The 27,997-nt window shown below is 40.6% G+C and overlaps 1 protein-coding gene across 1 annotated transcript; it reads right to left on the reverse strand.

The window, feature by feature from the left end:
• Positions 1-4: 4 nt before the first annotated feature.
• Positions 5-27,997, reverse strand: LOC129091245 (cytohesin-3-like). Its single transcript, XM_054598793.1, has 13 exons — positions 27,716-27,997; positions 14,937-15,019; positions 14,481-14,545; positions 13,635-13,701; positions 13,375-13,493; positions 11,392-11,472; positions 11,155-11,267; positions 9,035-9,183; positions 8,782-8,893; positions 4,313-4,389; positions 2,564-2,635; positions 2,233-2,387; positions 5-94 (listed from the first exon to the last, which is right to left on the reverse strand). Exons 1-13 carry the CDS (start codon positions 27,732-27,734, stop codon positions 22-24), a joined length of 1,185 nt encoding a protein of 394 aa, XP_054454768.1. The 5' UTR covers positions 27,735-27,997; the 3' UTR covers positions 5-21.

A 27,997-nucleotide genomic window follows, 5' to 3' on the forward strand; every position in this document is an offset into this window, starting at 1 on the left:
GCCGTTGGAGGTGGACGGTCATCATTTCTTATTGGCTATCCTCCGCTTCCTGGTGGCCAGCATGTCGTAGAAAGGATCCCTGCTGATGCTTGCTCTGTAAAAAGAAAAAGAGGAGAGGAAGGACCCATCACTGAACCACTGTTTCCAACTGCTCATGCCAAGCCTACATATTATATATGCTGTCTTGACTGTTTTGTTGCCTGCAGGACTAATTTGTCAACCTTGTGAAGAAGATGCATTTTTATTACCAGTGAAATCTGTGCATATTATTCAAAGCACATCATGTCTAGTGTTTGTATTGCTTTCTGGTGAATCTAGAGAGAAACCCGTTCGCTTTAAATCTGAGAGATCAATACCAAAGCCTGACATGTACAGTGATTTGTTATATATATATATATATACATATATATATATATATATATATATATATATATATATATATATATGTATTATATATATATATGTATATATATTTATATATGTATATATGTATATATATTTATATATGTATATATGTATATATATATATATATATGTATGTATATATATATATATATGTATGTATATATATATATTTATATATGTATATATATATATATATATATATGTATATATATATATATATATGTATATATATATATATATTCAGGCTTTCCTCGGAAATAAAACACAACAGACTAAGCAAAATGCACCCAGTTAGGCAACATAAATGTTGTCAACTAGTCAATTTAAAGCGATCTCAGAGGAGAAAGCTGTCAAAATGTACGTACGAAAGTCCGATTATTCTTGATAAGTGTGTCAGGTTACTGTCATTACAAACAGTTGCCTATTTACACACCAGCAGACATGAAGCAACATCGTCATTGGTTTTGAGTGTTGTTTCTGTAAGTCACTCTGATATTAACTCATCTTTTTGCTTTGCTTTGGGCAATACCAATGAGGGACATTTCTTGCTCTTTAACCGAAAAATGTTCCACCAAAGCCTCATAAAAGCCCTAAAGTGTCACTGACACACACTGAGGATGGGAACAACGCTGAGTAACCCCACAGCCTTCCCAGCAGCAGAACAGTAGACATGCTGAGCTGGCCAATCCTATACTGTCTGTGTGTATGTGTGCACAAAACCTCACCACAAGAGCAGTTTCCAGCCTTGCAGATGAGTCAGGTGGGACAGCGTGGATACACCAAATGTGTGTGTGTGTGTGTGTGTGTGTGTGTGTGTGTCTGCTGACCACAGGACAGTCTGCCGCCCCAGCAGCTGAGTCAAGTGAGAAGGTGTGTGAGGCAGCACAGCTCTGTCCTGCTGACCTCTGTCCTGCTGCAACCTCTGACAATTAATTCTTCCAACAATGGACGGAAGAGACTTTACATTATGATGTCCAGCACAACTGGACTAAAACACTGCTGGTTCACACTTGTGCTTTTGCACTAAAAGCTCTGAGACATGCTACAGGCGTGTGTGTAATCTGAAGGTCAATTGGCTAAATCTCCCACACAGAAAAAAGAACCACCTCTCTCCTATTTCCAATCACTTTAACTGTGCGTGAAGCAGCCTCACTCCGAACAAGATTTACAGTAACTTAGCCGAAAAAAAACTCACTTTCATTTAATGGATAAACATATGTCAATGCTAAGTGTATTTCTTTAATGGCATTAGAGCGTGGAAGCATTGTGTAATATGATTTCTGCTGTGATATTGATCATATTTTCCAGTGTAGCTGAAGCTGAGTGGATGATAACCAGCCAGCTGATCAATTACCCAATTTACTGCTACAGCTCCACTCTTCTTTCTGGGTAACAAGGCAGAGTTTCTACATGACAAATCAGGTGTAAGGGCTGTCAAAACACCTCTAAGAGTGTAGCAAGGCAAAGTGCCTGAGAAGATATGCGTGTTTGTGTGTCTCTATGTGACTGCTGAGCTCCAATCAAAGGGAAGTGAGCTTATCCAGCGGAGCAGAAATCACCTCTGAGTGTTATCTGTGCGGAAGTGTGAGAAACAGAGTCACATTTAGTCACCAGCGTGTATGTGTGTGTGTGTGAGTGTGAGTGTGTGTTTGTACTGGTCTGCACATTTCTGATTAAGCTCACAGCTCTGTGTGCGTGTGTGTGTGTGTGTGTGTTGGTTTCTCACAGTCAAGGTCAGACATGAGACGGTCCCACATGGGAGCAGCCCGGCGTTGGCTAAGTGCCCTCTCAGTGTAAATGGATCCACAAGAACACAGCGTCTCTTACTTGATGGATTTGATCCACTCCTCCTTCTCCTCCGGCGTGGGGGCTGATATCCTGTACACCACGTGGTTGCCCTCGACGACTCGCCCGTCGGCCTCCGTCTTGCAGGCCTTGATCACCTGACCTTTGTGGTTGGGGTTGTATAGCTCGAAGCAGTTCTGGGGAAACATCGGGAGGCAACAACATGATATACATAGTGAAAAAAAATATACAGTCTCTGAGAAAATTTTAATTGTGTTTTTGTTTTTAAAAAGTTTATGATCTCGGTATGAATTTCAATTTAAAAGAGAAACAGAATTAGATCGACAAGACAGCGTCTGGAGTTAGTCCTTACAGGTTTCCGGGGCTCGTCCACCTCTCTGATGCTGAGGTTCTCCAGAGGAATAATCCCACGAGGCTCTTTATCCTGGAAACACACACACACATGTCTCATAAGGACAAAATCTGTGTGCAATGAGGGCGCAGTTACACATGAAATCACACACTCAAGTCTTTGAGGCAACCAAATTATTTCTGCTTCGTTGTGTCCGTAGAATAGATTGTTGTAAATCAGACTGAAACCATAGTTAAATCATTAGGCCTCTTGGTCCTACCACTGTTTTCATTGTTGCTAGTGTTTTTTTAAATTAGGTGCACATTACCCATAAATCCTGTCAAGAAGAAACTTGCTTCTTCAGTGAAAGATGTTTCTTTGCATGGTCTTTAACTTCTTCCAGACATGAAATGTGTTACAGATACACAAGATGACATGACATGAAACTTCTAATGTCAGAACGTTGATGCAGTAACATTTTTTAAGCTACCTTTAGCGCCTTTAATTTCAAGTGCAGCAAAGTGAAGTATTTCAACCATTATCTCTACATATTGAGGCTGTCAGCATCAAATTCAAAAAATCAAGGAGGTGATAAAAGCACACTTGAAGTTTTTATTCATCCTGGTCACGTAGGGGACAGCACCCGAGGGAAACATAACCCTATACTCCCTACATCCTCCATCTTCCATCCTCCAGTGACTGCTTTTGTGTCTGCGGGGCCAGATGTGAGGGGGGACCTTGAGGAACAGCCTTGTGTCCGGCCTGTCATCTTCCTACTAATGAGGGGGCACAGCAGGGGGAGGAAATGCCCTGGGACGGCTGCTCACAGCTGGCTGCGTGTGCGCCTTTTTTTTTTTAGTGTGTGTACCCCCACTGCAGTGTGTTTGCTGGGGGATTGGTGGCATGTGTGTGTTTGGGGAAGGGGGTGTTCTCAGAAATGGGGTGAAGAGTGGGTTGACAGGCAGCGGGTGGGGGAGGCACTTGGCTTGCGGCTTAGCTGTGCCAGATGTGTACCGCAGAGTTTGCAGATGTTTCCTATGATGCCTCATGTCAATTGCTGGAGTGAGGTTCATTTAGGTCAAGGGGGCTGCATTTGTTAAAGTGCAAAGCTGGAAGGAAAAGACCTCGGACTTTAATTGTGTGCGTATTCCTGTGTGTCTGTGTGAGAGATTACACGTGTGCCCTTAATTCTTTATGTTTTTCTTACAGTTTATCCAACTTAATTTAACCTGACTTTCTATATTAAATTCATTTAAACATTATCTTTTTCACACACTAAGCTAAATTACCAATACTGGCTTTAATATTTTAAAATTACTATATTTATTTAGATAGGAAGCAACTGACAGCAATTTGTTAGCTTAACCTAGCATAAAGCCTGAATGTGTCATTTTATTTTTTTAAAAGGACCAATCCCAAAGTGTTAAAACAAGAACTTCTGGTTTTAAGGAGAGTTATGTGCTGGCCAATTTCCTGGCTGCGCGCAATGACTTCTCCATGTCGTCACCATGAGTTGGCCTGGCAACCAATGGATACTCCGGAGAGTCCCCACTCACCGCCAAGAAATAGTCAAACACATAACCCTGCATAAATCTTCTCATCTGACTCTTGTTCCTTTAAGATCCACCCACTTTGATCAACTATGGGTTTTTTTCTGTGGGTAATCTGCAAATAAATTATTTTTTGTGCAATATGCATTCTGTTAAACAACAAAAGAACCCAGATTGAGTCCCTTCTGACACATTAGAAAAAATCGATCTGCCTACTTACTGTTGTGTATTCAAAGTAATAGAGGCAGTTGTCGGTCAGAATGAACCACCGTCTCTTCCACGTCTTCACCCTGCCGCCTGCAGAGAAAAAAAGTCATGTTTGAGTTAGAATTTAAGAGGCGACAGTGTTTGTGCATGTAGAGTTTAACCTGCAGGAGACCTTAGCTCCACGTGCCACATCTGGTTCTGATCATCAGCTCTCTGCATTATTAGGCTCAATCAGAGGCCTCCAGCACTCCCCACCCAGTCTCAAGAGATGGATGCCCGAGGGTTTGGCAGGGTTTGTCTAACACTGTTTTACCTTCCAGGAGAAAAAACCCCAGACAGGTACACACCAAATACACATTAAAACTAAGGCAGGGGTGCACTTTTTGTGATAGATTTTTTGAGCTTGACTTGAGAAAAGCCTGCTTTAAAAATACAAAACAGAAGCGGAGAACTGTAATGATCATTGCAGAGAACGTTTGAATTTGGAGCATGTACAAGAAGTCAAACACTTTATTTTTTATGATACAATTAAACATCTTAATGTAGGAATAATATAAGGATATACACATTCTCTCCATCTGCCTCCCGCTTCAGATAAAAGAAGATTATTGGGATTATTGGATTTTCTATTAATTACATCATCAGCGATGCAATCCACCTATGTAATCCAAAACTCAAAAATGCGTCTAACGTCAATGTACAATCTGGATTTAGGTGCCCCATAATAACATGTTTGCTGACTTAACAGAATGAGCACAAAGCAGCCGTTACTGATGTAATCAATATGTAATGTTCGCTTGACCCAGATTTCACTATATACTGCTAGCTAGAGTAAAAATCCAAAATCTGCAGTATATTATTTATGAGAAATGTTGACTTTCAGATGCACTTGCTACATTTAACTCATTAAAATGTAATGAGGATTTAAGACATGGTCTACTATTGTCGGGTTAATACAAAATATTAAGTAAGGTTTTATTTTGAAACAGACAATATGACGTTCTGGTGAGCTATTTATCCCATTTAACCATGTGTTTAACTTCATCCTGAAAACCTGACATTCATTATGGATTTCCGCTGCAGGACCTCCCATGTTTGCATGCTTCTAATGCTGATTTATCACTCATTTGTTTGTTTATGGACACTCCAGAGAGGGGGCATGTGCACAGTGATGCAAGAGTTTAAAGTCTTGCATCACTCAATTTCATAATTTGAATTATTGAACAGGATAAAAAATGTTTCCCACTAGCGTAATTTAGTCAAAGGCTTCTTTGTTGACTGCAACTGAAGTCCTTGCATGCAGAACAGGCAGAATACTGCACACTGACTGGTCATTTATATCATCTAAATATTGATTAGATAGCATGTTTGTCAGTTTACATGCTGAACGCTTTGCTGAGAGAAGCAAATCAGGGACAAGTCAAGATATAATGCTTTGACATCCCATCTCCCTGTTCCATTCACTTCTGTTTAAATGAATGTGGAGGACAGGAAAAGGTGTTTGCATTCCTCCTTGTCTCTTTATTCTGTCCCAGAATACAAGCTTGGCTGAGCTCTGAAAATTTTCTCACATGGCCAACAGAGCTGTTTTGTGACCCTTCAGTAGATATGAGGCCTTCTTAAATATATGTCTAAATAGCTGAATTTAGTGGCATGCCGTTCACACGTGATGATGATGGATTCAGGCAAAGCAGCAGGCTCAGTCCTGGATAGTAATAAATGTAATGACATCTCAAGGAGCTTCACAGCCTCATAGCAGTGCAGCAATGTATCATATTGAACAACCTGACAGGCCATCCGAGTGCTTCATTCAAACAGAAACAAAAAAACTTCTCTTATTAAGCAGGGACTCAGCTGATGGAGCTAAAATGAGCATGGAATTCACTAATGGGGGAAAACTGGACCTAAAATGATGTGGCAAGTGTAGCATATGGGATGGAGGGCAAATTAGAAAGAGAGGGGGAGTCTGTACGGGAAGAAAAGAAGCAGCAGCGTGGGATACTGAGGCCTGTGGGACAGGACAATGACAATAGGCAAAGGTCTCCTTTATTTCACTGCATGACCAGATACGCAGCGGTAGGTACACATTCCCACAGCGCAGACTCAAGCAGCCCATTCATTCACTAAAGCTGAGCGTGTGTATTCTGGCAGATAGCTACACAGGAGCTGTATGACGCGTAGGGCCGTCTCTAATGGTTCACAGCGTGAGGCGACCTGTTCAACTGAACTCTGGGTGTTTGTTTCAGGAAATCTATGAGGAAGCAAACGTCATTTATGTTCAATGCATGTTACGAGTTATTTGGGGAAAAAATCAAAGCATGCAGCAGTTTGATTTAGTTGTTTGGTTGACTTGCTAACGTTTTAAGGGGTTATATAATTTTCACTTTCTTGCCGAGAGATAGCTGAGAAGATTGATCCCACGTTCATGCCTGTAAAGCTAAATATGAAGCTAACATTACAGCCAGCAGTTTGGTTAGCTTAGCATATCACAGAGATTGGAAACAGGGGAATGCATAGACACGACAGTGGTATCAATCTTCTCCTCTAACTCTCAGCAAAAATGTGACAAAAAGCAAATTTTAACAAAGTTTGCACTATTCCTTGAAACAAGTGCAATTCAAATCAATTGTCCTGACCAGTATGGAATTGAACTTGTGTAACCGTAATTCACATGTCTAATTGTCCACTGGATTGTCAAACTGCATGCACAGCAACGACAGTGAATACAGCAGGTCAGTAAAATAAAGTAATCTTGATTTTAGTTTTCGCATCAAAATAAGGGGTTTAAATTACTTTAATTAATATGGATTTGTTTCAAACATGCCTGATTACTATTGATTTGCTTATGACTACTTCACTTTTCCTTTTTAATCACGTTATCATGGCACGTGTTGGTAAAGAAAAAGAGGAAGGATAATAAAGGGAATGTGAACTGTGGTTATTGTGGTCGACAGTTATCTTTTATGCTGAGACTTCTTGGGAAAAACATTTGTTTTTTGCGTGAACACCATCTGAGACAAGCCCTCTGCGCCATCCAGAGCCACGAGAGGAATGCAGCCACTCTTCATGCAAAATTAGAGAGACCACTGACCTCCAACTTGCCTTGCCCTTTAATGAAATAACCCATCACCTCACAATGCTGTTCTTATTAGCCCAATAACAGCTCTGATACAATAAGCCAATTAAATGAGGCGGCTGGCATGTTCAGGGGCCCGGTGTGCTAAGGAGATAATGGCAGCCAATGCCAGTGTGAAGGCACTCTGTGATGAACCGAGAGGATGGAGGAAGGAGTGTTACCTACCTCCTAATACAGATATTTAAGAAGGGACGGCCATCACAGAACAGAATGAGAGAACAGAACAAAAGGTGAAAGTGTGAAAGGTTAGAGAAAAGGAGTGTGGAACAAAAAACAGAAGGAATTCGAAAGACACAACAAGCACAAAAATCACAATGCCAGTAATCAGAAAAAGGAGCATGCTTTAAGTGAGAGGAGAGGAAGGAGAGGAGGGACAATACGAGACAAAACGAAGAGGTCACAGGATGAAGGACGAGGGGGAAAAAAGACCCTTTGCAGTTCCTTCACAGATCTCCTAGCAACCGTATCAAGCACTATAATGAAGGTGGACAGTTTTGAGGCTGCGTGAGCAGAAATGCTGAGCTCACTAAAATTTGCTTTACCACATTTTTCTATCTGCAACTAAGCAAATACTAATTTCTTACTTTGTTATCTGGCTTATTAGCCAGGGGTCTGAGTTAGTAGTGTATTAAATATGGGAAAACAAACTCAAAACAAAGTAGTATTTAAGATAGCAAAATGTGTCCTACATTCACTAAATATTTCAATGTGGTGTTGATTCACAGTTTTGTCTCCCAGTGTTACTAAAAGCAAGCTAAGAGTCTACAGCCATGCTAGTGGCTTAATGGGGTTGTGCTCGGATTGTGTGACACCACTGTTGATATATTTCTCCATTTTGGACTATCAAGTTTTGTCTGTTCTCTCAAAAGTCAGGGCTACCAAGACAGTTTACAATTTGCTCAATGGCGCGTTTGTTTCACCTACACTGAACCCACAAATTTGAGCAAATCTGAGCAGTTCCCCTGTAGTCAAATAATTTAGCATTATATTATAAATGCTGGTGTGTCGGGGAACTTTCCACATGCTTAAAAGTGCTCAAATATTTGTAGAGGTTAAATTGTTTTTTGTTAGCATACTGGGGCAAATAGCGACCTTATGTTTAATTCTGCTGGAACATTCTGAGTTAAGTTACTGTGGCTGTTTTTTCAGCAATTGTTGCCCAAGAGCTGTCAACCTCCAACATGGCTGCCTGAAAGCCTATCATGAACAATTTACACACAAACAAACAACACTCATCACCAGGTAAATAAAGGATACTGCTCATCAAAACTGATGTTAAGGGTTTGCTTACAAATGATAAAAATCAACACAATCAAGGTTACTTCTGTGACTCCTAATGCACATACCGAGCTTTAAGAGCCAGCCTTCTCTGTCGGGGTTGAAGAACGTGTGCGTCAGATCGTTTCCATCATCTTCTGGGATTTTGAAGGGCTCGTTTTTGATGCTGTCGTAAAGGTTCTGCAGACAGGTGAGGGAAAGTAATAATCAAAAAGGTAAACATTAAGGGAAATGCCTCACTTGTAAGGAGTAGGTGTGACCCTAGCGGTCACAGAGATCAGTCATTGCACAGACACAAACACATTGTAGACAAATCCTCACCCTGAGAAGCTCCTCTGGCAGATCCCCTCCTTCGTTGATGCCTCTGTTCATGGAGATGAAGCGTTCCACAGGGGGCTTGTCTCTGACGTTGGGGTTATGGAGGCTGGTGTTCAACATGATGATAGCAAATGACAGCACGTAGCAGGTATCTGAGAGCAACAGAAAGGGAATCAAATAGTTCCAAAAATAAATAACAGATCATTAATGTCCAGTTTTATTATGTTTCCTATTATTTTCTTTGTGTAATTAGACAGTCAACCAAATTGTCTTTAGCATGCTTGGTGTAACATTTTCATGCATCAGTAGATATAACAGGATGTCATCAGCATATGGTGATACTTTTTGATAATTTCCGTTTCTTCGTACACATTTTTTATATTACTATAAAGATAGGCAAGGGGATTGGAAAGTTAGGCCTAATTCCTCTAAATGTTTGTGTATTTATTTACAGGAATTTTCTTAGTGGCTGGTAGGAATGAAAAAGATACAGACAAAGAATCCTTTTTTTTGTACTGCATTTGTACGTCAGAGAGAGGGGTTTAAGGGGGATCAAAAGTAACGGGGGAGGCAGGGCTTTAGTCTCTCTACTGTGAGTTAATGTTCAGACACACACGGGCCAGTGCCTGCCTTAAATGAATCATTCATTCCTCTCTGTCTGCCTCCTCTCACTGACACACTTTGGTCCTGGCTGTCCTGCGCTGCCTATTGTCTGCCCACTAACACAATTCTCTATAAAAAAAGAGGAGCTCTGCACATAGTGGGTAATACAGGGACAGAGCAGCTGCTTACTGTGAGAGGAATGTCAGTGTAATCAAAAACTCGATGTGCATGGTGAAGCACAGAGAGAGATGGGTTGCTCATTCCATTGGTGATCAAAGATCTCTGATTATTTTATGGTTTTATGGTTGCTACCACATACATGAATCTAAGCTGCTTTTCTGCCCTGCACCCACAACTGTCTCAAACACAGTCATGCATGCCTGCCTCTGCAGAGATTATCAAATTATTGTTGTCTGTAGCAAACCCCATAATTCTAAAAACTAATAAAAAGCCTTTTGTGTGACTTAACCACCCGACATTATTACATTTTATTTAGTAGCATTTGAATTTGCTCAACCCATACCTGAACAGGCATCCGTCAACTACTTAAGTATGTCGTCCATGGAACCACATGGACCCTCGACAATTTTGCTCACAATACGTTGCTTTATAACCTCTTTAATTATTTACCGACTGTTGTAGTTGTAGGCGTTGTTTATCACAAGACCAAGTATGACTCAACCCGATTCAGTCTAACTGAATAATATATGTCCCTTGTTTGTTGCTGGTTGTTTACTCTTAACTCATATTCTGCAGTGAACCGTGATCTGTAGTTACTGTAATCTGAATAAACCTCATTGAGCTTTAGTTACAGTAACTCTTATGGCTTAATGATTAAAATGCATTAAAAAATACAGGCCGACACTCAATGCATCCTGCACCCTCGGGCACTACCTCCGTTGGAAAATGCTAAATTGCTTATCAGTGAATTGACTTTGTCCAACATATTGGATTTCACACTTCGCTCTTATGTATCCCAAGGGGTACTTCTGTTGTTTCCAAGGCGTACGTGGAAAGATTAGCTCAATTCATTAAAAATAATCTGAAGTTACGATTTGCTTCAAAAAAGAAGAAATCTGCACGGATTCAGCTGTAACATCAACACTGTGGCAATTAAGAGTGATCAAAAAAGTTAGCTAAAAATAATGGATTAAATGGCCAGTATATACCCCTTGACTAATGGCAATGGAAAAGCTAAAGTAAATGATAAATTATGGATATGTCTATAGTTAATTTATAATAAATAATCAGCTTAAAGTAATGGATAAATTGCTTAAACATCTGTTAAGATGAAACTTGGCCATATCGACCTAAACTCTGACTGTTCGATTGCATGAAAAAATATTGTAACAATATTAGCTTATTTAAGTAACACTGTTAAATTAACATCCAGTTTAATACCAATTACAGGTTGTGAAGATGAAGGGGCTCTGGAGCAGGACAGGCCTTCTCTGGGTACATCTGAAAAAAAAGGTTGGAGACCACTAGCTTAGACTGCAGTAGCCTGTTTTGTGTCTGACCTGTCGACTGGAAGACTCCAGGGTTGCACTGGCAGTACCGCGAGGCAAACGCCTCCATCATACGGTCGATCTTCTGGGCTTCACCTGGCAAACGGAAACTCCACAGGAACTGCCTATAATTAGAGTGAATGGAGTGGATTAAATGTATGATGCCACAGGGAGTCAGGGTGCACATGACATAGCTGTTGTAAAATAAATACTAAAATTTATAGTATTTCTGTCAATCGTTCAGCTGACCGTAGTGCTTGGACGAGATTGAGGTCTGCGAACTCATGCAGCTCCACAAAAGCCTGCAGCACCTTGATGTTGAAGTCATCCCTGGTGAACAAAAATACAGATGAGAAAATCTGATTTCCAATAACATTCTATCTCTAAGCAATTCGTTTTATTTCAAAGAGCAAAAAGACCATCCAGATGTCAGATAACTCTCAACATAATGTGAACCCAGAGGACAGGGTGGAGAAAAACATATTTTCCTCCATGAAAGCATTTCTCAACCTGAATTCCTGTTTCATAGCATTCCTGTCATGTTTATGCCCTTATTCATACCGGGCGCTGAGCGTGTGGTCTGTAAGCAATTTAAACAGCTGGCCGATGCTGAGTATTTCTCCTCCCTGAGGGGGGGGGAACAGTGCGTTTGACTGATGAAAAACAGCTTAAACCAAACCCATACAGGCTTCCTTTGGTCAGAGGTTTGTTTGGCAATTGGTGGGACTTTTGTAGGAAAAGTCACAACAGCTGCCCTCAGGCTGTGGTCACAGCTTCTCTGATCATGTTTGTTGTACATCAGGGGCCATGATCCTGATCCTGTATCGTTTTTGTGTTGTGTATTGTTCAATAGAAGCTGGGAATTGCCAGACTCAGCATTTTGTGTTTTTTTTGTAGAAAGACATTGTAGAAAGGCTGAGAAAAGTAGAGAAAGCGTTGGCTTACAGGAAACAAACATCAAACTTGTTTTGCAATAACTGGATTATTTGGATGAGGATTTGGGGGCTTTCTTCTTCTTGTCTATACTGGTATCTGCAGCCAAATAAAATGAATCCTGTCCTATGAGGGTTCTATATAAGGTTATTATTATGGGTACATTTATTAAAAAGAAATGTGAATGTGGCCTGTTGTTTGTAAAAAAAAAAATGAAATTGCATATATACAGAATGTGTTTCAGTGCGATTGCAATAAGTGTATTGTGTGTAACGAACAAAGCTGAATTATACAGGAACAATAAAAAGGTCTGGTCGCGTAATTTTGGAGTCAATCACCCATATCCATCTCCCACGATCTATTCTCCTTCAGGCTATTTTTCTCCTTCTTCCTCCTATCCATGTGTGCTTCCCCCCTGTTTTCCCCTCTCTTCATCTCCCTCTCAACCCAGCATGTAATAATAGGTTCCTGCTCCTTGCATAAGCTCAATTAGTGATAATTACTGAGCGTAAACCCTCAGCCTGAGTTTAGTGTGATTTACACCGGGTAGGTGGCCTCTTTGATCCTCCATGAGTAAAGCCTATTGCCAACAAGAGGAGTCCCCAGAGTCCCCCCCCCCCCCCCAACCTTCAGCTTCATTCACAATGTGAGTGAATGTGTGTGTTTGTGTGTGTGTTCCATTGTTCTGCAACTGTCTGTTCATGTGTCTTCACCTGCACAATCAGCACCTGTACTGACGTAGGATAACACAGACTGTACTTGATGGGATTCCCTGATAGAAATAGTTCAGATAGTGCTGTATTTACCTTGGATCTCCTTTAAAATTAATATACATTTTGTAAAATGATACTTGGTTTTTTTTTTTAAAACCTTTTTTGTGTTTGATTTTGCTATACTGCCTCTCTCTCTCTCTATCTACATCCTTTGCTAATGCAGCTTCCTTTTCTCTTTTTGGAGTATTTAGTCCCTGTACGCCTCATACAGTATGTTTAACTATCTGATCTAACCCTCAGATGACAACATATATATCTCCCTGGCTGCAGGACTTCCTTTCTCCTTCATCATCCAGCAGTCTTGCATGAGATGTGAGGAGCTGGATGGTCCTTTTATTACCAGTTATAAGTCTACATGGGTAGACTATGACAAGACACACACACACTGACTCAAAGATTCATGTTGGGGGGGTCAATCATGCTCGCTATCAATCCAGTCCATAATGTCTTTCTCTAATCACAGGGGGAGCATAAATCTCATGGAAGGAAGAGTTTCTCCTGCAGCCTGATATATGCTCTGTCTCACCGCTCGCCCAAGTAATCTCCGATGACGGTCTTGTTGAGGCCCTCGCCTTTGTAGAGGAACTGGGCGATGTCTTCAGGGGTGTGCTGGAGGAGGTCGTTCTCCAGCAGGAACTGGATTCCCTGATGATGGAAAAGAGAAAAACAGGATGGCTGTTTGTCTCAAAATGACGAGGCTGAGAATGGATGGTTCCTCAGACCAGAACAAAATTGTTCTTATCAAGGCTACAGAAACAGGAGAGGCTGTTAAAGGACACAAGGTACCTTCTTTGGATCCATGTTGAACTTCTTCCTGCCCATGGCGATTTGTTTGTTTCTCTGGGACGTTTTACTAGAACACAGAAGCATTTAATTAAGGTTACTGGCACGTATTAACCCTAAACAACACTGAAACTAACAGATTGTCAAGTACCTGAATGTCAAAACACAACAATATAGTTTATTAATAGTCCCAACAGAGAATATTATTTCCTGCCACATCTGTTCCCATTAGATCTGTGTGCACATAATCTGAAAAACACATGCACAGAGCCACCTGGCACATACGGTAGGCTGTACATTGACTCTCATTATTTGTTTCGTGCAGCTGTTGGTTGGACACTTTCTAGTAAATAAGTTAGTATTTGATCTAAACAAACAACTAGGTAGCTATGACAACCTTATATTGCTATGATGCAAAGATACGTCCTTTCCAGCTATGTCTAGGTAAGCCTACACCTTTGTAATCCAACTGCCTTTGAAGTCTCATGAACCTAACATGCAAATCCGAAACTCTCTTTGAAACAACTGTTGGACTAAAATGTACAGAAACTCTAATGCACACTACTGCCTTTCAAAGAATATAACATTCACAGAAGATATCACTGAATTTTATGAATAAAGTTTATATAATAAAATATCCAAATTACCAGAACAGTGTAAAGATGATTGCTTTGGCCCTGGTGTCATAATATTTCTAGGTAAATGAATGTACAAGGTACATCTACAATCTATTGCAATGCAATACATTAGCTTTAAATCGTACCACTAAGAAGCTTGTAATGTTCAGTTTCTGTAAAAATTTGTGAACATTTACACACAGTGCTTTCAACTTCAACTTCAGTTACTTACCTTTCTCCAACACACGTCAGCTGCTCGATCTCCGTCATGACCTCTGCTATCTCAAACTTCAACCTCTGAGAGAAAAGAGTGATACTGTTGGTTTCCTTCTTTAAGTTAAAACTGGAAAACTGTTTTAAGGCATGGAAAGGCAGAGGATGAACTGTACAGTAAGCAGTGGGTGTACATCTAGGTATATTTGCATTATGTACAGCATGCAAATAGACCTGCAGTGCACAGTAGATATGCAAAAAGAATCAACAGGTCAGAAATAACCTACTAACAAGTACTGTACTCCTATTTTGGTTTCCAGTTTCACATTAAAATAATCTGCTATCAATACAATACATGACATTTATCATCTGTCACCATAGCTACAATGCACTGCTAATGAACAGAGGCCTCAGCTACTGAGATGAAGCTCAAATGTATCCTGAACATATTGTATATTATACTGCAAACACGCACCTCAATATCATCGAGCAGCTCTCTCTTCCTGCGTCGGATGTTTGAAAGCTCATCCCTCTCCTCCAGGGACAGATCCTCAGGAACTGAAACATGTGATGGAGAAAACACAGCATACCTTAACCCCTCATATGTACACAGCTCGTATCACGGTACCAACTCAGCACACAGCAGAAAACAGAAGTGAATCCAATCTAGAACCTAAAAGTTCTTAAGGAGTTCACAACCACAGATGGAAATTCGTATAAAGAGTCATCCTCCTCATGCGGTTAAGTGACAGGGCTGCTGCTGCTGCATTGACTGTTTCAGCTTGTTCAGCAGCAGCAACACATATCACAAGCCTGCATGTTCATGTTAATTAACGTTAATTAACAAGAGAAGGAGAGAAGGGTCTTAATTATTCCACTTGAAAGTGTTTTGCCCCCTCCCTCTCCACTTGGCTCAGGGGAAATTATATTAATAAAACCAATCCAGATAAAGTTTTCTTTCATTAAAAGCAAATTTGCTCATTTAACAAGGCCTGCAACTTTGATTCTCAGGCTGTGAGGGTTTCACAGCTCCAGGCAAAAAGAAGGGAGGATAACTCCTTTTCCATTCAATGTTTCCTTCTCCCTCTTCTTCACTTTGTCTTTCTTTCTCAATCTTGTTCCTCGTTTTTTTGTATCACACTTCTCTCTCTCTCTCTCTTTCATTCTCCCCCACACACATTTTATTTCTCCATTTTTTTCATCTCTCTGCAGCACAAAGATCCTGCGCCATCTCGCTTCATTAAGAAAGCTTAAAGGCAGAAAAAGCAAATCTCTCAACAGGAAAATGGCACATCTACTATCACAGTCGCAGCTTTGTTCCTACATGTTGCTACAGTAGAGATAAAAAAAATATATCAAGTGTTATTTTCCCTCGCAGGCGGGAAACAGCACCAATTAAAGTAAAACAAGGTCACTGTGCTCAAGAGGAAGCATTCAACCTACTTTTAATTCAACAGCTTGTTAAAGAGTTGGGTTCAGAAGGGCTGAGCATTGTTATAGACCGTATTCACATCAACACAGACAAAAGGTGCTTCCTAACCTAGTTATGTAATCCTGAAGCACCGTGTCAGGTAAACAGCAGGAGAAACAACTGAGGGATTTCTTTTGTGGGCTTTGTTTTTAATAGACAAGATAGGGGATAAAAATGCACAATGACTGAGGGTACCAAAATAAAGTGTTAATTAGCGTTGCTGACCTCCAGCTACCTTAAAGCACTTATGCGCTCTGAATGTGGCTCTAAAGCCAATTAGTGCTCTCAAAAAGTTTCAAGGCTGTTTTACACAATTCTTTAATCTTCTACTTTCAGAGTGCTTTCTGAATCTGTCCATTTGTCCTACAGAATAGCTGAACCCAAGCAGAAGTTAACCTGTTGGTTAAAGATGCATTGTTGTACTCTGTTTTTATGGGGGAATGCTTGATGCAATAGTTAGATATTTTGGAAAATACTCTTGCTATCTTGAAGTTAGATAAGATTAATATCACTCTTATATCTTTCCAGTAAATATATATGGCTAAGGCTTCAGGTGAGCTGTTTTATACTCCTTCAGTCTTTATGCTAATCTGAGCTAGCGGCTGCTGACCGTAGCCTCATATTTAAAGGACAGACATGAGAGTAGCATCAATTTTGTCATCTAACTCTTGGCAAAAAAGTCAACAAGGATGCTGTTCCTTTAAACTCACTGAGCTAATGAGTGTATCAAAATGAAATGTCAAATGTTTGACATTTTGACATTTAACTAAAAGAAGACTAGGTGGTAGATGCTTATGGTGGTAGATAACTATGTGGTTTGCTGGTTTACAAAATAAGATAAAAAGTAATTGGCCTTAGGAAACACTGTCATTAAAAGGTCAATATTTCAGACTTACTGCCACATCACTGCTCCAGTTCTGATAAAACTGAGAGACTACACATTATTTTTCAATTGATTGATGAACTGGTGTGACAGACCAAAACAGAAATTAGACCATATTTTGAAGAGCTGAAGCATCATCGAGCATCAATAGTCATTTTTCCATTACTTAAATTTATGACTAATACCTGCGAAGCGAACAATCAGTCTCAGCTTTACTTTGTGTTTAGTGCTAATTAGCAAATCTTAGCATGTTAACATGCTAAACTAAGATGGTGAACACTTGCTCGGACAAAAAAACCAATATGAATATTTTCAACTAGATTAAACCAGTCGATAATAATTAGTCAGCATAATGGGGAAAAACATTAGCAGCCATAATATCGAATATATCCATTTGTATGGATATTTGTACGTTATATGTTGCTCAGAGGAAGATAACAGCTTTTTTTTCCCATTTGCCTGAGGCCGTGCATTAGCTAATGGACATTTCTACTGGCTGTAACTATGTGCATGATTACAATCTTGATATATTTCAAATCTAATGAAAAGCAGAGGGTGCGTCCTTTTATAAAAGCCTGTCACCATTAATGGCAAAGCATTGCTATTATCCTCAAAACCAGGTCTCTCTTACTGTATTATATACTGTAATATATGTATTTTAAACCACACATTTGATAACAGAGGAGACTATGAAACCAGTGTTAACATTTCTGCTCCAGCAGATAATCTTGTCTAGTGGTAGGGGGGGTTTTCTACAGAGGTGGTCCACCAATTACATTATTAACACACCTCCCCCTTTGACCCCCTCTATGACTCATGTGTCTTTAGCAAGCACAGAGGTCGCCGTGGGGCTGATCTTTACCTCTACATTGGCTCAAACCAAACACAGCCACGCTTGAATGTCAATCCACTAAAATCTTTTATGGTATGAGTCATTGCTTCATAGTAATCAATAGACCTTTGGAGGGTAAGATCGTCCAATAGTGGGCTAGCTGTATTTGGTGAGGTGCTCATTTAAATGTGTGCATGAGAAAACTAGACTTAACGCCCATCTGAACCTCTGTGACATCTCAAATAAATCTGCGATATATAAACTCAGAAATCCACTGCATTTAGTGGTGAGTTGAGAGGGTCCAAAGGGTTTAAACTCCAACATGTGCACCCCAGAACAAGAGGCTCCGGTAATTTCCCCCCTAAAAACAAAATCCCTCAAAATCTACTTTTAGGAGTAAATCCCCTGCTGCTCTTCACACCCAAAACTAACAACTGTCCCCGGCCACCCACTGAAACCAGAGGCTTTGATGGCATTTAAACTAATGCAGGGATACTTTGACAAGCACAAAACCCACACCAGTCTGCATCAACCTCCAGTTTCATAACTTTCACCACGCTTATTTTGGTCACATATCAATATGCTTAAGCCCTTTGTTAGAGTGGACGGACAGAGAGGGAAAATATATCAGATTTAAAGGCCTTCGGAAGTGATAACCATTCATACCAGTGGCGAAGTACTCGGGAGCACATGGAGCTCAGAGTGAGAATCCCACGCTCACTTAACACTGGCTGCGCTCCCAGTTTTCACTGACTCGTGTGAGTGAGAGAGGATTTGTCGAGATCTACTGGCTTTAGAGTACCGACTTTAACGGCTGTAATGTCTTTTAAAGTGGATGAGCTTTAAAAAAAAAAAGATAACCCCATTACCCTGGTTGTCCCTGCAGCACAATGGGACACATGCAAGGAAGCAGGAAGACAAGGGAAAGTTGGTTTTGCATCCAGACTCTAATCTGCCGCAAATCCCTCTAACTGTAGATTAAGACATGCTCTGTATTAAAGCCTGGGTCATACAGACAGACAGACAGACGGACATGTGCATGCAAACGCACATGAGCACATACACACTAAGGCCAGCTGGCATTAATCCCACACATTTGTCCCCCCCCCCCCCCCCCTTCTTTGTGAGCCCAATACGAGTCGGTCAGAGCGGAAGTGTGATGTACAGTATCACAGCATATACACAGATGTTGCCGCCAAGCAGCCACTGCCTGGCCCTGCCTTTAACCTACTTTGCCTCAGTGATGAAATGATGGACAGAATATGCAGCAGCAGATAGTGGGGCGTAGCTGATTGCAGAGGCACTTTGGCCCTGAGCCAAAGAGCAGGAATGGTGGGAACATGAGGAGGTGAAGGAGGTCATGATATGGACGGTGAAAGGTCATGCACACAGGAGTCTTCGTGCATTCTGAAAAAGCATGCTGCCATGCAGCAATAGCAATTTTTCTAATTGAAACTGAGAATTCAGCGTGTCAAAAACAAGAATGCACCATTCAACCATTTGTGACTTGTAAATGATTTGTGTTTTATTTGCCTTTAATGACCAGGAAAGAGCAGAACTTTGTAGACATTTAAGATGGCTAAAACGCTGGAAAATTACAGAGCGTTGGTGAATATCATTGATGTGGAAGAAACCACGATGCCACACATGCAAATTTTTCATGGGAACTGTAGTTTGTTTAATTAAATGTTGTTTAAATTTAAGTGAATTGCTGTTTAACTTTGCAAGTGCTGTGATAGATGCTCTAAAATATGTCATTTTCTTTAAAAAGAGAGATAAAAGCCGTGTTAAATGAGGGATTAACGACAAATACTTCTAAGGTTCTTCTTTGTGTTTTTTCCTTCAAACTGCTGTTAATGCTGAAAATGCAAAAATTATTATTTTTATGAATGTGTAATCTGCAGATTATTTTCTCAACTAAACCATTGATTGACTGGTCCATAGAATGCCAGAAAACAGTGGAAAATCTGTTCTTTTTTTTTTAAGAATCACAATTTCCTCAGGTCTCAAAATTGCTTGTAGAGCCCGAAACCTAAATTATTTTAAATCACTTACACATATGATACAGAAAGCAGCAAATCCTTAAAACTAGGATTTAGAGAATGTAGAGCATTTTTGCTTGACATTTTTTGTTAATGATGTTCTTTTGATCAAATAGACGGAAAAATGTATTAACTAACTTGTTGTTTCAGCTTTATATAGAGCGAAAAACAACAGAAAGGACAGACCTACCATACAGAAATCAATTAAAACAGAAAACATGGAAGCTTTTGTCTTTGCTGAATTATTATTGTGCTCAATTAATCCGGTATGGGAAGTAGCAAAACTGAAAAAAGCGCAATTTGTCTCCTTTCAAATTGTATAAGAAAGTTATTTGTGTTGGAATCATGCATTAGTACACTGCTGTAGCCTTTTCAGTAATAATTCAGTAACAACAGTCCTGGCGGTTGCATGAGAAGAGAGATTGGGGGCGCTAATATGGCTTCTAGTTTTTAACTACATCTGGGGCCGAGAGGAGAATATGGGGCTCAGGGAGCCCTCACGCTGATTGCTCTGGTTAATCTGCAGTTTTGGGTAGGGACCTCCTGCTGCGAGTGCATTTGTGCGAGAGTGTGGTTGCATAGGAGGTGGTCTGCACATGATGTCCTCCTTATAACACACATCTGCTCGGCATCAGCACTATGTCAATATTTGATTCGATGAACACCGTCAGCAGCATTTTAGGGGCTTCCACTGCCATATGCTGGCGGCCAAAGTAACCATAATCTGATGATTTGATCGGCCTGAGAATGGATTAGATGGATGCTGTTTCTTCTGGCGTACGGGCAGGATGAGGGGCTTTCACAGGCTGAGTGAAGTCCAAGTGGCTACCTTTTCACTCACTGCAACAGATGATCGGCCAGGTTTTTAGGCAGATTTTGGAGGGACACTGTAGAAGTTTAGTCTATAAAATCTGTTAATTTCAGTTCTATTCTCTAATGGTGCGAGCAGATCTAAAATTCAACAAAAAGTGGCTGAACACTGATGTTACATAGAGTTAAAGCCTCTCTACTGAATCTAGTTCACATTACTTCCAATCACAACTCTCTCTGTTTCGTGTTAATTAGCAAATGTTAGCACGATAGCATGCTAAACTAAGATAGTGAACATAAACATTATACTTGCTCAGTTATTATTGTCATTATGAGCATTTTAGCTTGCTGGCTACATGGAGGACATGGATGTGACATTAATTTTTGAAAGGCGACATATATTCCAAGGATCATTTCCTGACAGACACTGCTGTTGCTTCCTGTGGGTGTCAGGTGATTGACAGGAAGTGGAATGAACGAATGCTTTATCTGATGGGAACACGCTCACCTCCATTATTGTGAAAGATATCTATCTTGGGAGGCAATTTTGAAATCTGTATGGGTGCTTTTTATTCTGTACACCGTGAATGAGAGGTAATACGTTTCGATGTCTCTGACGATGCTGACGATGTGCAGACACCAGCATGGAGAGCATCAACCTGGATGATTGGCACTGACTTCAAACCTTTCAGTGTGCAGCTCTGTTGACGTGTAGCTCTGTGTTGGCTCAGAGGTTCAGGATGTTCCTGTGATGCTTGTGCGCCTGCCTGCAAAAACACTGACTTTGGCGAACAACCCCTATCCCATTCACAAAGACACCAGAGCAACCTTTGATAGTAACAACAGAAACCACACACAAAGTTTAAATGATTTGTCTCTCTTTGTATAGGCTCCAAGTTAAATACAGTTCCTTATAGATGGATCACGTTAAATAGCAACCTGTCCCATGGCTACATGGTGGATCAAAGAACGCTCTGGCCTCAAGTCCAATTGAAACAGAACAGGAGGGCAAATATATACTTGATTATGAAAAAAAAAAAGTGCAGGAAATTAAATGAAAGAGTGCCAGGACATGTTATGAAGGTGAGAACGAGCTGGGCGTTGTTGTGGTCCTCCATTTCTATTGAGCCAGAAGCCAAGAAACACTCGTCTTCCCTCCAGACTCTCTCTGACCACATCCTGTCTGTATGGTCAGCTGGACCCTGTTTTCTCTTAACCCTCCTTCCACTGACACTCACACAGTACGTCTCTGCTGCCATTAATGTCTGTCTGTGTTCTACTCCCCGACTATTCAATTTGGAGTTTCTTTTGTCTCCCATCTGCTCTCTGTCTCGCGCTTAAAGAGCTTCCCCTCTCGACAGCTCCTAGCAATAACTCCAGGCAGGGCATACCTCTAATCACAACAGCCGAAATGTTGCCTTACAATGTCTTGTATTCCCCTCCCACACACACACACACACACACACACACACACACACACACACACACACACACACACACACACACACACACACACACACACACACACACACACACACACACACACACACACTGCCATGGCGATAGGAACATGTCGGGAAGCCTCCCCAGTCTCTCTCTCTCTTAATCAGGTCCATATGTAGTCTTCCCTCTCAACACTTAAGTAGTGCAGTTTGTTACAAGCTCCGGCTCAATCCCTGCACACGACGCGCCAGCACTGTCTGTGTTTGAGTATTTGTCTCGTTGCATGCGGTATACTGTACTGCATGTTTAATCTTCTAATGTTGCACCACAAAACCCATAATCTTGGCAGTCAAAATGAATTTCTGTTCTTTCCAAATCTCCTCTTAAGCCTTGAATCAACATGGCCAGCCTGCTGGGTCAACCAAAGAGATTGTAAAGAGTACATTTTAGCAATTTTTTGGGCATCTGTGTCTACACACAATAAGAGACACGTTTTTCCTAAAAAATGGCAGACATTCATTACAGGCTACTGGGGTGTTACAGGAAATTTGGAAGAGGTGAATTTAATCCAGCTCCATGTTTTTATAACCAAGTGAGAATTCTTTCTGCAGCCAGGTGAATAAAACAGATGTGAAGTATGGAAGGCATTCCCATAAAAGCAAAGGCTTTTAAAAAGGGTTTATGGCTTAAGATACACCTATATCACAATGCAGTGTTGGTGGTATTTGTTCTGGTCAAATATTCAACAGTCTGGGAAATACACTTTAAAGTTAATAGAGACATCAATACCCCTATTATGCCTGTATGCTGGTAAACTTAGTTTAGCACACAGACTGCAAACTGGGGTGAAACTTCTCTGTCAAAAGGTAACAAAATCCACCTAGTAATAGTCTGTGACACAACCCCCTGCAAAAACCCCAACAGGTCCTTTATACATCAAGTTTTTGTATGAATTAAACAAGAGATGAAGTGTTAACAAACAAGCCTCTTGTTACTTTTCAACGGAGCCAGACTAGCTGTTTCCTTTGTTTCCAGTCTTTATGGAAAGCTAAGCTATCGTTACTTTGCTGTCGCTTAATTTTAAGGTATAGACATGAAAGTTACCTGCAAAACTCAGCATCCATATGTTTAGCTTTATTACACATGGATGGAAGGAGTTTCTGTGATGCCTTTACTTTTCATTCTTGGAAAGATGATTTGAGCTGCAACTAATTATGACTGTTTGTCTATTTTAATCATGGATTAATTAATTCTGAACCATGATTAATCTGTCATGTTTCTTTTTTAATAAATCAAATGGATGAAATAGTGAAAAATGCCCATCACGAGTTCACCGACCGCATAGTGACCTCTTCATGTTTTGTCTAATCAACAGTCCAAAACCTGAAGATTTTTAGTTTACTATTATAGAAGTAAACTAAAAATCTATAATAATATCTATAATAAAACCAGAAAAAAATCCCATTTGACAGGGTGGAACTAGCGAACAGTTCTTTGCCATTTTTGCCAAAATTGCTTTAATTTATTCTACCTTTAAGCAGATTCCACACGTAGTGCATCTCCAAGGGGACGTTAGATATATGAAACATGTAGATGGAGAGAGACACAGATGTCTGAGCTCTATTCTGTGGCTATCTAGCCCTTCAGCACCAACCACTTACAATAAGCCAGCCAGCCTCCCTGGGCGAAGTTTAGCTAGTGACTGTCTGATGTCCGCCCACACACTCACCCTACAGCCACAACAAAGGCCGTACCCTAATCACACCAACTTCCCCTTCTTACCAGCTAATCCCCCTCAGAACTACAGCACTAGGCGCCAAGATATCACACATACAGAGTGTTGATTCAGGTTGTCCAAAAAGCCACCCTAGCTTGGATTTCATGCCTGCTGGGTGAATGGGATGTGAAATAATTGCATACAGAGTCCAGTAAGTTTGAGGAGAAGATTACAAAAAATGCAAAGAAGAAAGGCAACAATTTTTCTCTCTACTTGAGATATTTCCAATCGTAAAGCCAAGGCATGATACTGCAAACAGACGCCGCCATGTGTGTTACATTAAAAAGGCCCCGACAGACAAAACAGCAAGTGCTGCAGTCAGATACGATTTGTTATTTCAGCGCACACTCACACATTCAGTCCAAAGAGAATAGAAGAATTGAAGGAAAGGCCCTTCCCATTCAACTTTTCCCACGGTTAGATAGACAGAAGAGTGTTGATTGACACACCAGGGTTATCACGACACTCACACAGGAAATATTGTCAAGGAAACCCCATTAACAAACATTTCAGCACATTTTGAGGCGTCTGATCCCACAAACACAAGACATGTCTTGCTAAGGAGCCTCAGTCGTCACATATGTCTTTAGTTAGGTACAAGGCATGTTTTAAAGGTGAATTCTATTCATTTCAGCGTTTTAATACCTCGAATTCCCAAAACAGCGTTTAGTCAGCCCATATTAATCCCTTGACTGCAGCATAACAAAACTGCCATAAAGAAGAGAAAATACAAGAGCGCCAAGTGTTAAAATTTATGGCCTCCATCCAGACGTTCGGTGAACCGCTTTCCAGCCAATTTCTGCTTGTGTTCTTTCCACTTCTCAGTCCAGCTATATGATGATGGTAAAAATAGACACGTGAGTAATAAAAACACTTGAAATTTCGAGCTTGTTGCTGATTTTCATCCATTTTGAGGCCAGGCTTTGTCTGCTCTGTGGCATGTTTACGGAGCAGAGGAGCGCCGACTCTGGTTAGCGAGCGCTGTAAACATTTACTAATGAATCCCATGTTACAGCTGAGGACCACAAGTAATGCAGAGTGCCACCGTTTATAGTTCAATTCTTAAAAAATTAAGCTGAGAAACATGCGTGCAGGTCCGTCTCCCTTTGCTGCAACACCACCGTCATTCCACCAATTTTCCATTTTTCCATTAGTCTGCAAAAGGCCTCTCAGTTCAGAAACTTTAGCAACCCTTCCTCCCTAACTCTGATCACCAAAATACAGCTCTCAACATGCTGTTTCATCCTTGTGAGATGCCTTAGCTGTTTATATAGCATGTATTAATCCTAAAGAGTATCATGGTGTCTGTTTACCCTTTGGCTCACTGGTGCAGAACAAATCATAGCCCCTACTTCGAACATATGTTGTATAGTTTGCATGCATACTGTCAATGCACAGTATCCCCTAATGCACACATAGGAGGGTAATGTGCACATGTATTGGCATGAAAAATACAGCACCCCAGAGCAGGCACTGAGCAGAAAGGTCCCTAGAAATGGCATATGATAAGTTTCGTTCATAGTTGCATGATTTTTGTAGAGGTGTCTAATCGGATATTTAAATTCACTAAAATGTTGATTAAATAAGTATCTGACACATTGAAAATAGCAGCTGTAGACTACTAAATCTGACATATCTTGGTCCAAAAACTGCAGGTCCTGATTCAAAACTATGTTAACTTACGATGATAACTAAGTTTCTATTTGTTTTATTTTGCCCTTGCTGCCATTGGATTGCCCACTGAATTAATTGGCTCTTGATGGAGTTGTAACTGGGACTTCAGCTGCTTGAAGTGACTGCTGGAGACAAATTTAGCGCTAAGTGCTCATGCTGTGATACCAGCATATATCGAGGTGTGCAAGTGAAAAATGTTAAGTGATGCGTGCAAGAGAGCGAGAGGCAGCGAGGGTGTGAGTGAGTGAACAAGAACTCTTGATTACTTTTACATTTATGGTAAGTTATTTTAATAACTCTCATGTGCTGCACAGCTCTGCAAACAATCTCTCTGGGCTTGCATGTCGTATGTTTCCAGTTTGATCACAGACAACGGGCCTCTGTGCTCTCTGACATCCTGTCACATGTTTCAGTGACCGGTATCTCTTCCTTTGACTGCCCTCATCTACGCAGGGTGGAACATGTGAGTAGCTCATTTTTTTAAGGTGACATTTATGCTCTATGGCTATGGCATGATTTGAATCACAAAGAGGATATTGGTCAAATCTTACCCTTTGATTTCAGAATAATACTACTTTCAACAAGCCTCTGAAGCAACATTTACACCAAGGTTCAAACCTCTCCTTTGAAACACGCACAAATGTTATTATTTTTTTTATATTGTGTATGCAAAGTTTTTTCTTTTTTTACCGGAGTAAAGCTAGAGAAGGGTCCAAAATATGAAGGGTTCTTCCCCGCTGGATCATAAAAATATGCTTATTAACTTTCATGTTAGTTTGCCCATTTTTTGGCCGAATATTATGATATTTCTTATGTTCAATTGAAGGAAACATCAAGAGGTCACCAAATGTCTGGTACCCTTCCTCTGGAGGCCGTGAATATACAGCAGTGTTTATGGAAATTTCACAAAATATAATTAAAATGTAGCCTTTATAATTATATAAAGTATGATTAAAGACAGGAATAGTTACACCCTAGCCTATGTCTGCACAAGTATTATTGAAACAGGTCAAACAGGTCATTCCCATTTCCACTCAAATTCATGGCAAAACTTCTTGGTTTAGGTCCACTCCGAACTGTTCAAACCTGACAATATTGTGGGGGTGAGGGTCTCTCCTGGCTCATGCTAATCGCTCACAGTTTAACTGACAAACTGTTATCAGACTATAGACTTTTGTTTACACTACACTGCCTTCGAGGCCTTCAACCCACAAGGCGGTTTGGATTATCTGCTCAGAAGCATCCTGCATGCGTGTTTCAGCAAACATATCGTATAATAACTGATATGGGACTCCGGGGTGCAGCCGCCATGTGAGCGGTAATCCTGGTTAGGCATGCAGCTGCACCGGCTCAATTCATTCTTTATCACAACACCACACGGTCAGGTTCATGGCACCAAATATACTCTGCTACGACTGTTTAAATATTCAATGTTGGGTATAGCCCAATGTGACTTTAGTGTACTAAACCCCAGCTCAATAATTGCAGTCCCTTATTGTCCATAAAGGCACTTCTTCACTTAATATGCATGTTTTCTATACCAAGTAATGCATTCTGTGTGTTTTTTGCTACATCTATTATATTCCATATCATTAGCTATATTATAATATTATTACTATATTTTGCACAATTTGCCACCTCTCCAGTAACCTAAGCATAATGTGTTAATATGGTATCACTATGACTCAAATATCACAACAGGGACTTATTTTTCTTTATTTTCTATGTTTTTGTAAAAGGATGTAAATCCTGCTTGGGGTGCCAGTCAGATATTTTATCAATTTCCACCAGTTTAGAGGCTTCAAACAGCGCAACGAGATAGTGAGAGCAACTTCAAAGCCTTACAGCAAGACATCAAACAGATGGAAAAGGTGCATGCATGATACAATTGCCTCTTTATGTGTGTGTGTGTGTGTGTGTGTGTGTGTGTGTGTGTGTGTGTGTGTGTGTGTGTGTGTGTGTGTGTTTATTTTTATTTTTTAACAATGACTTCAGCGTTTCTATACATGTTTCTCTACAGGAGACTCTTCCTCACCTGCTATCCAACCGAGTCACACTGTAATTTGAGAAATGCTCCTTTAACATCGGGTCTTAAATCATGAGCACCTACCGTTGTTGTTGTTTTTTCTGGGCAGGTCTGCAGAAAAAAACAAAACAACATCCTGGCTCTGAAATACCTCCATGCATCTCCGTACATCCGTGTCTCCTCCTGACTCACACACACACATCCATGCCGTCCATCCATCCCTGCACACGGGCTGGGGAGAGGAGACCAATGTGGGGACTGCATGGGGGCAGAATAAAAAAAAAAACCAGCCTTACCGTGATTGTCTTCATCCATGTTGATTGTAGCAGTGACAGGGCAGTCCGGCAGGAAGGTGGGTATTTTAGAGTGTTTTTAACGGGTTTATTCTTTGCTTTCCCCGCTGACAGACAGTCCAAGGAGCCGGTGTGTTAACAGACAGATGAAGTGGAGTGGAGAGAAAATAATATAAAAGGGGACAGAAAAAGAAGCCGCAGTCTGGGTGTAAATTAAATGGAGGTCCTCAATTGTTAAAGGAATATTTCAGAGGTGTCAGACGGCGATGTGAGAGAGCTTCTCCC

The sequence above is a fragment of the Anoplopoma fimbria genome, chromosome 5 (genome assembly GCF_027596085.1).
Source record: "Anoplopoma fimbria isolate UVic2021 breed Golden Eagle Sablefish chromosome 5, Afim_UVic_2022, whole genome shotgun sequence".
Classification (NCBI taxonomy): Eukaryota; Metazoa; Chordata; class Actinopteri; order Perciformes; family Anoplopomatidae; genus Anoplopoma; species Anoplopoma fimbria.

Bases quoted from the DNA above. Each gene is read 5' to 3' on its own strand.
- LOC129091245 (XM_054598793.1), bottom strand. The intron at 11,268-11,391 runs GTCAGCTGAACG...CTCTAATTATAG, and splicing joins AATCTCGTCCAAGCACTACG to GCAGTTCCTGTGGAGTTTCC. The intron at 95-2,232 runs GTAAGAGACGCT...TTCTTTTTACAG, and splicing joins GAGTGGATCAAATCCATCAA to AGCAAGCATCAGCAGGGATC.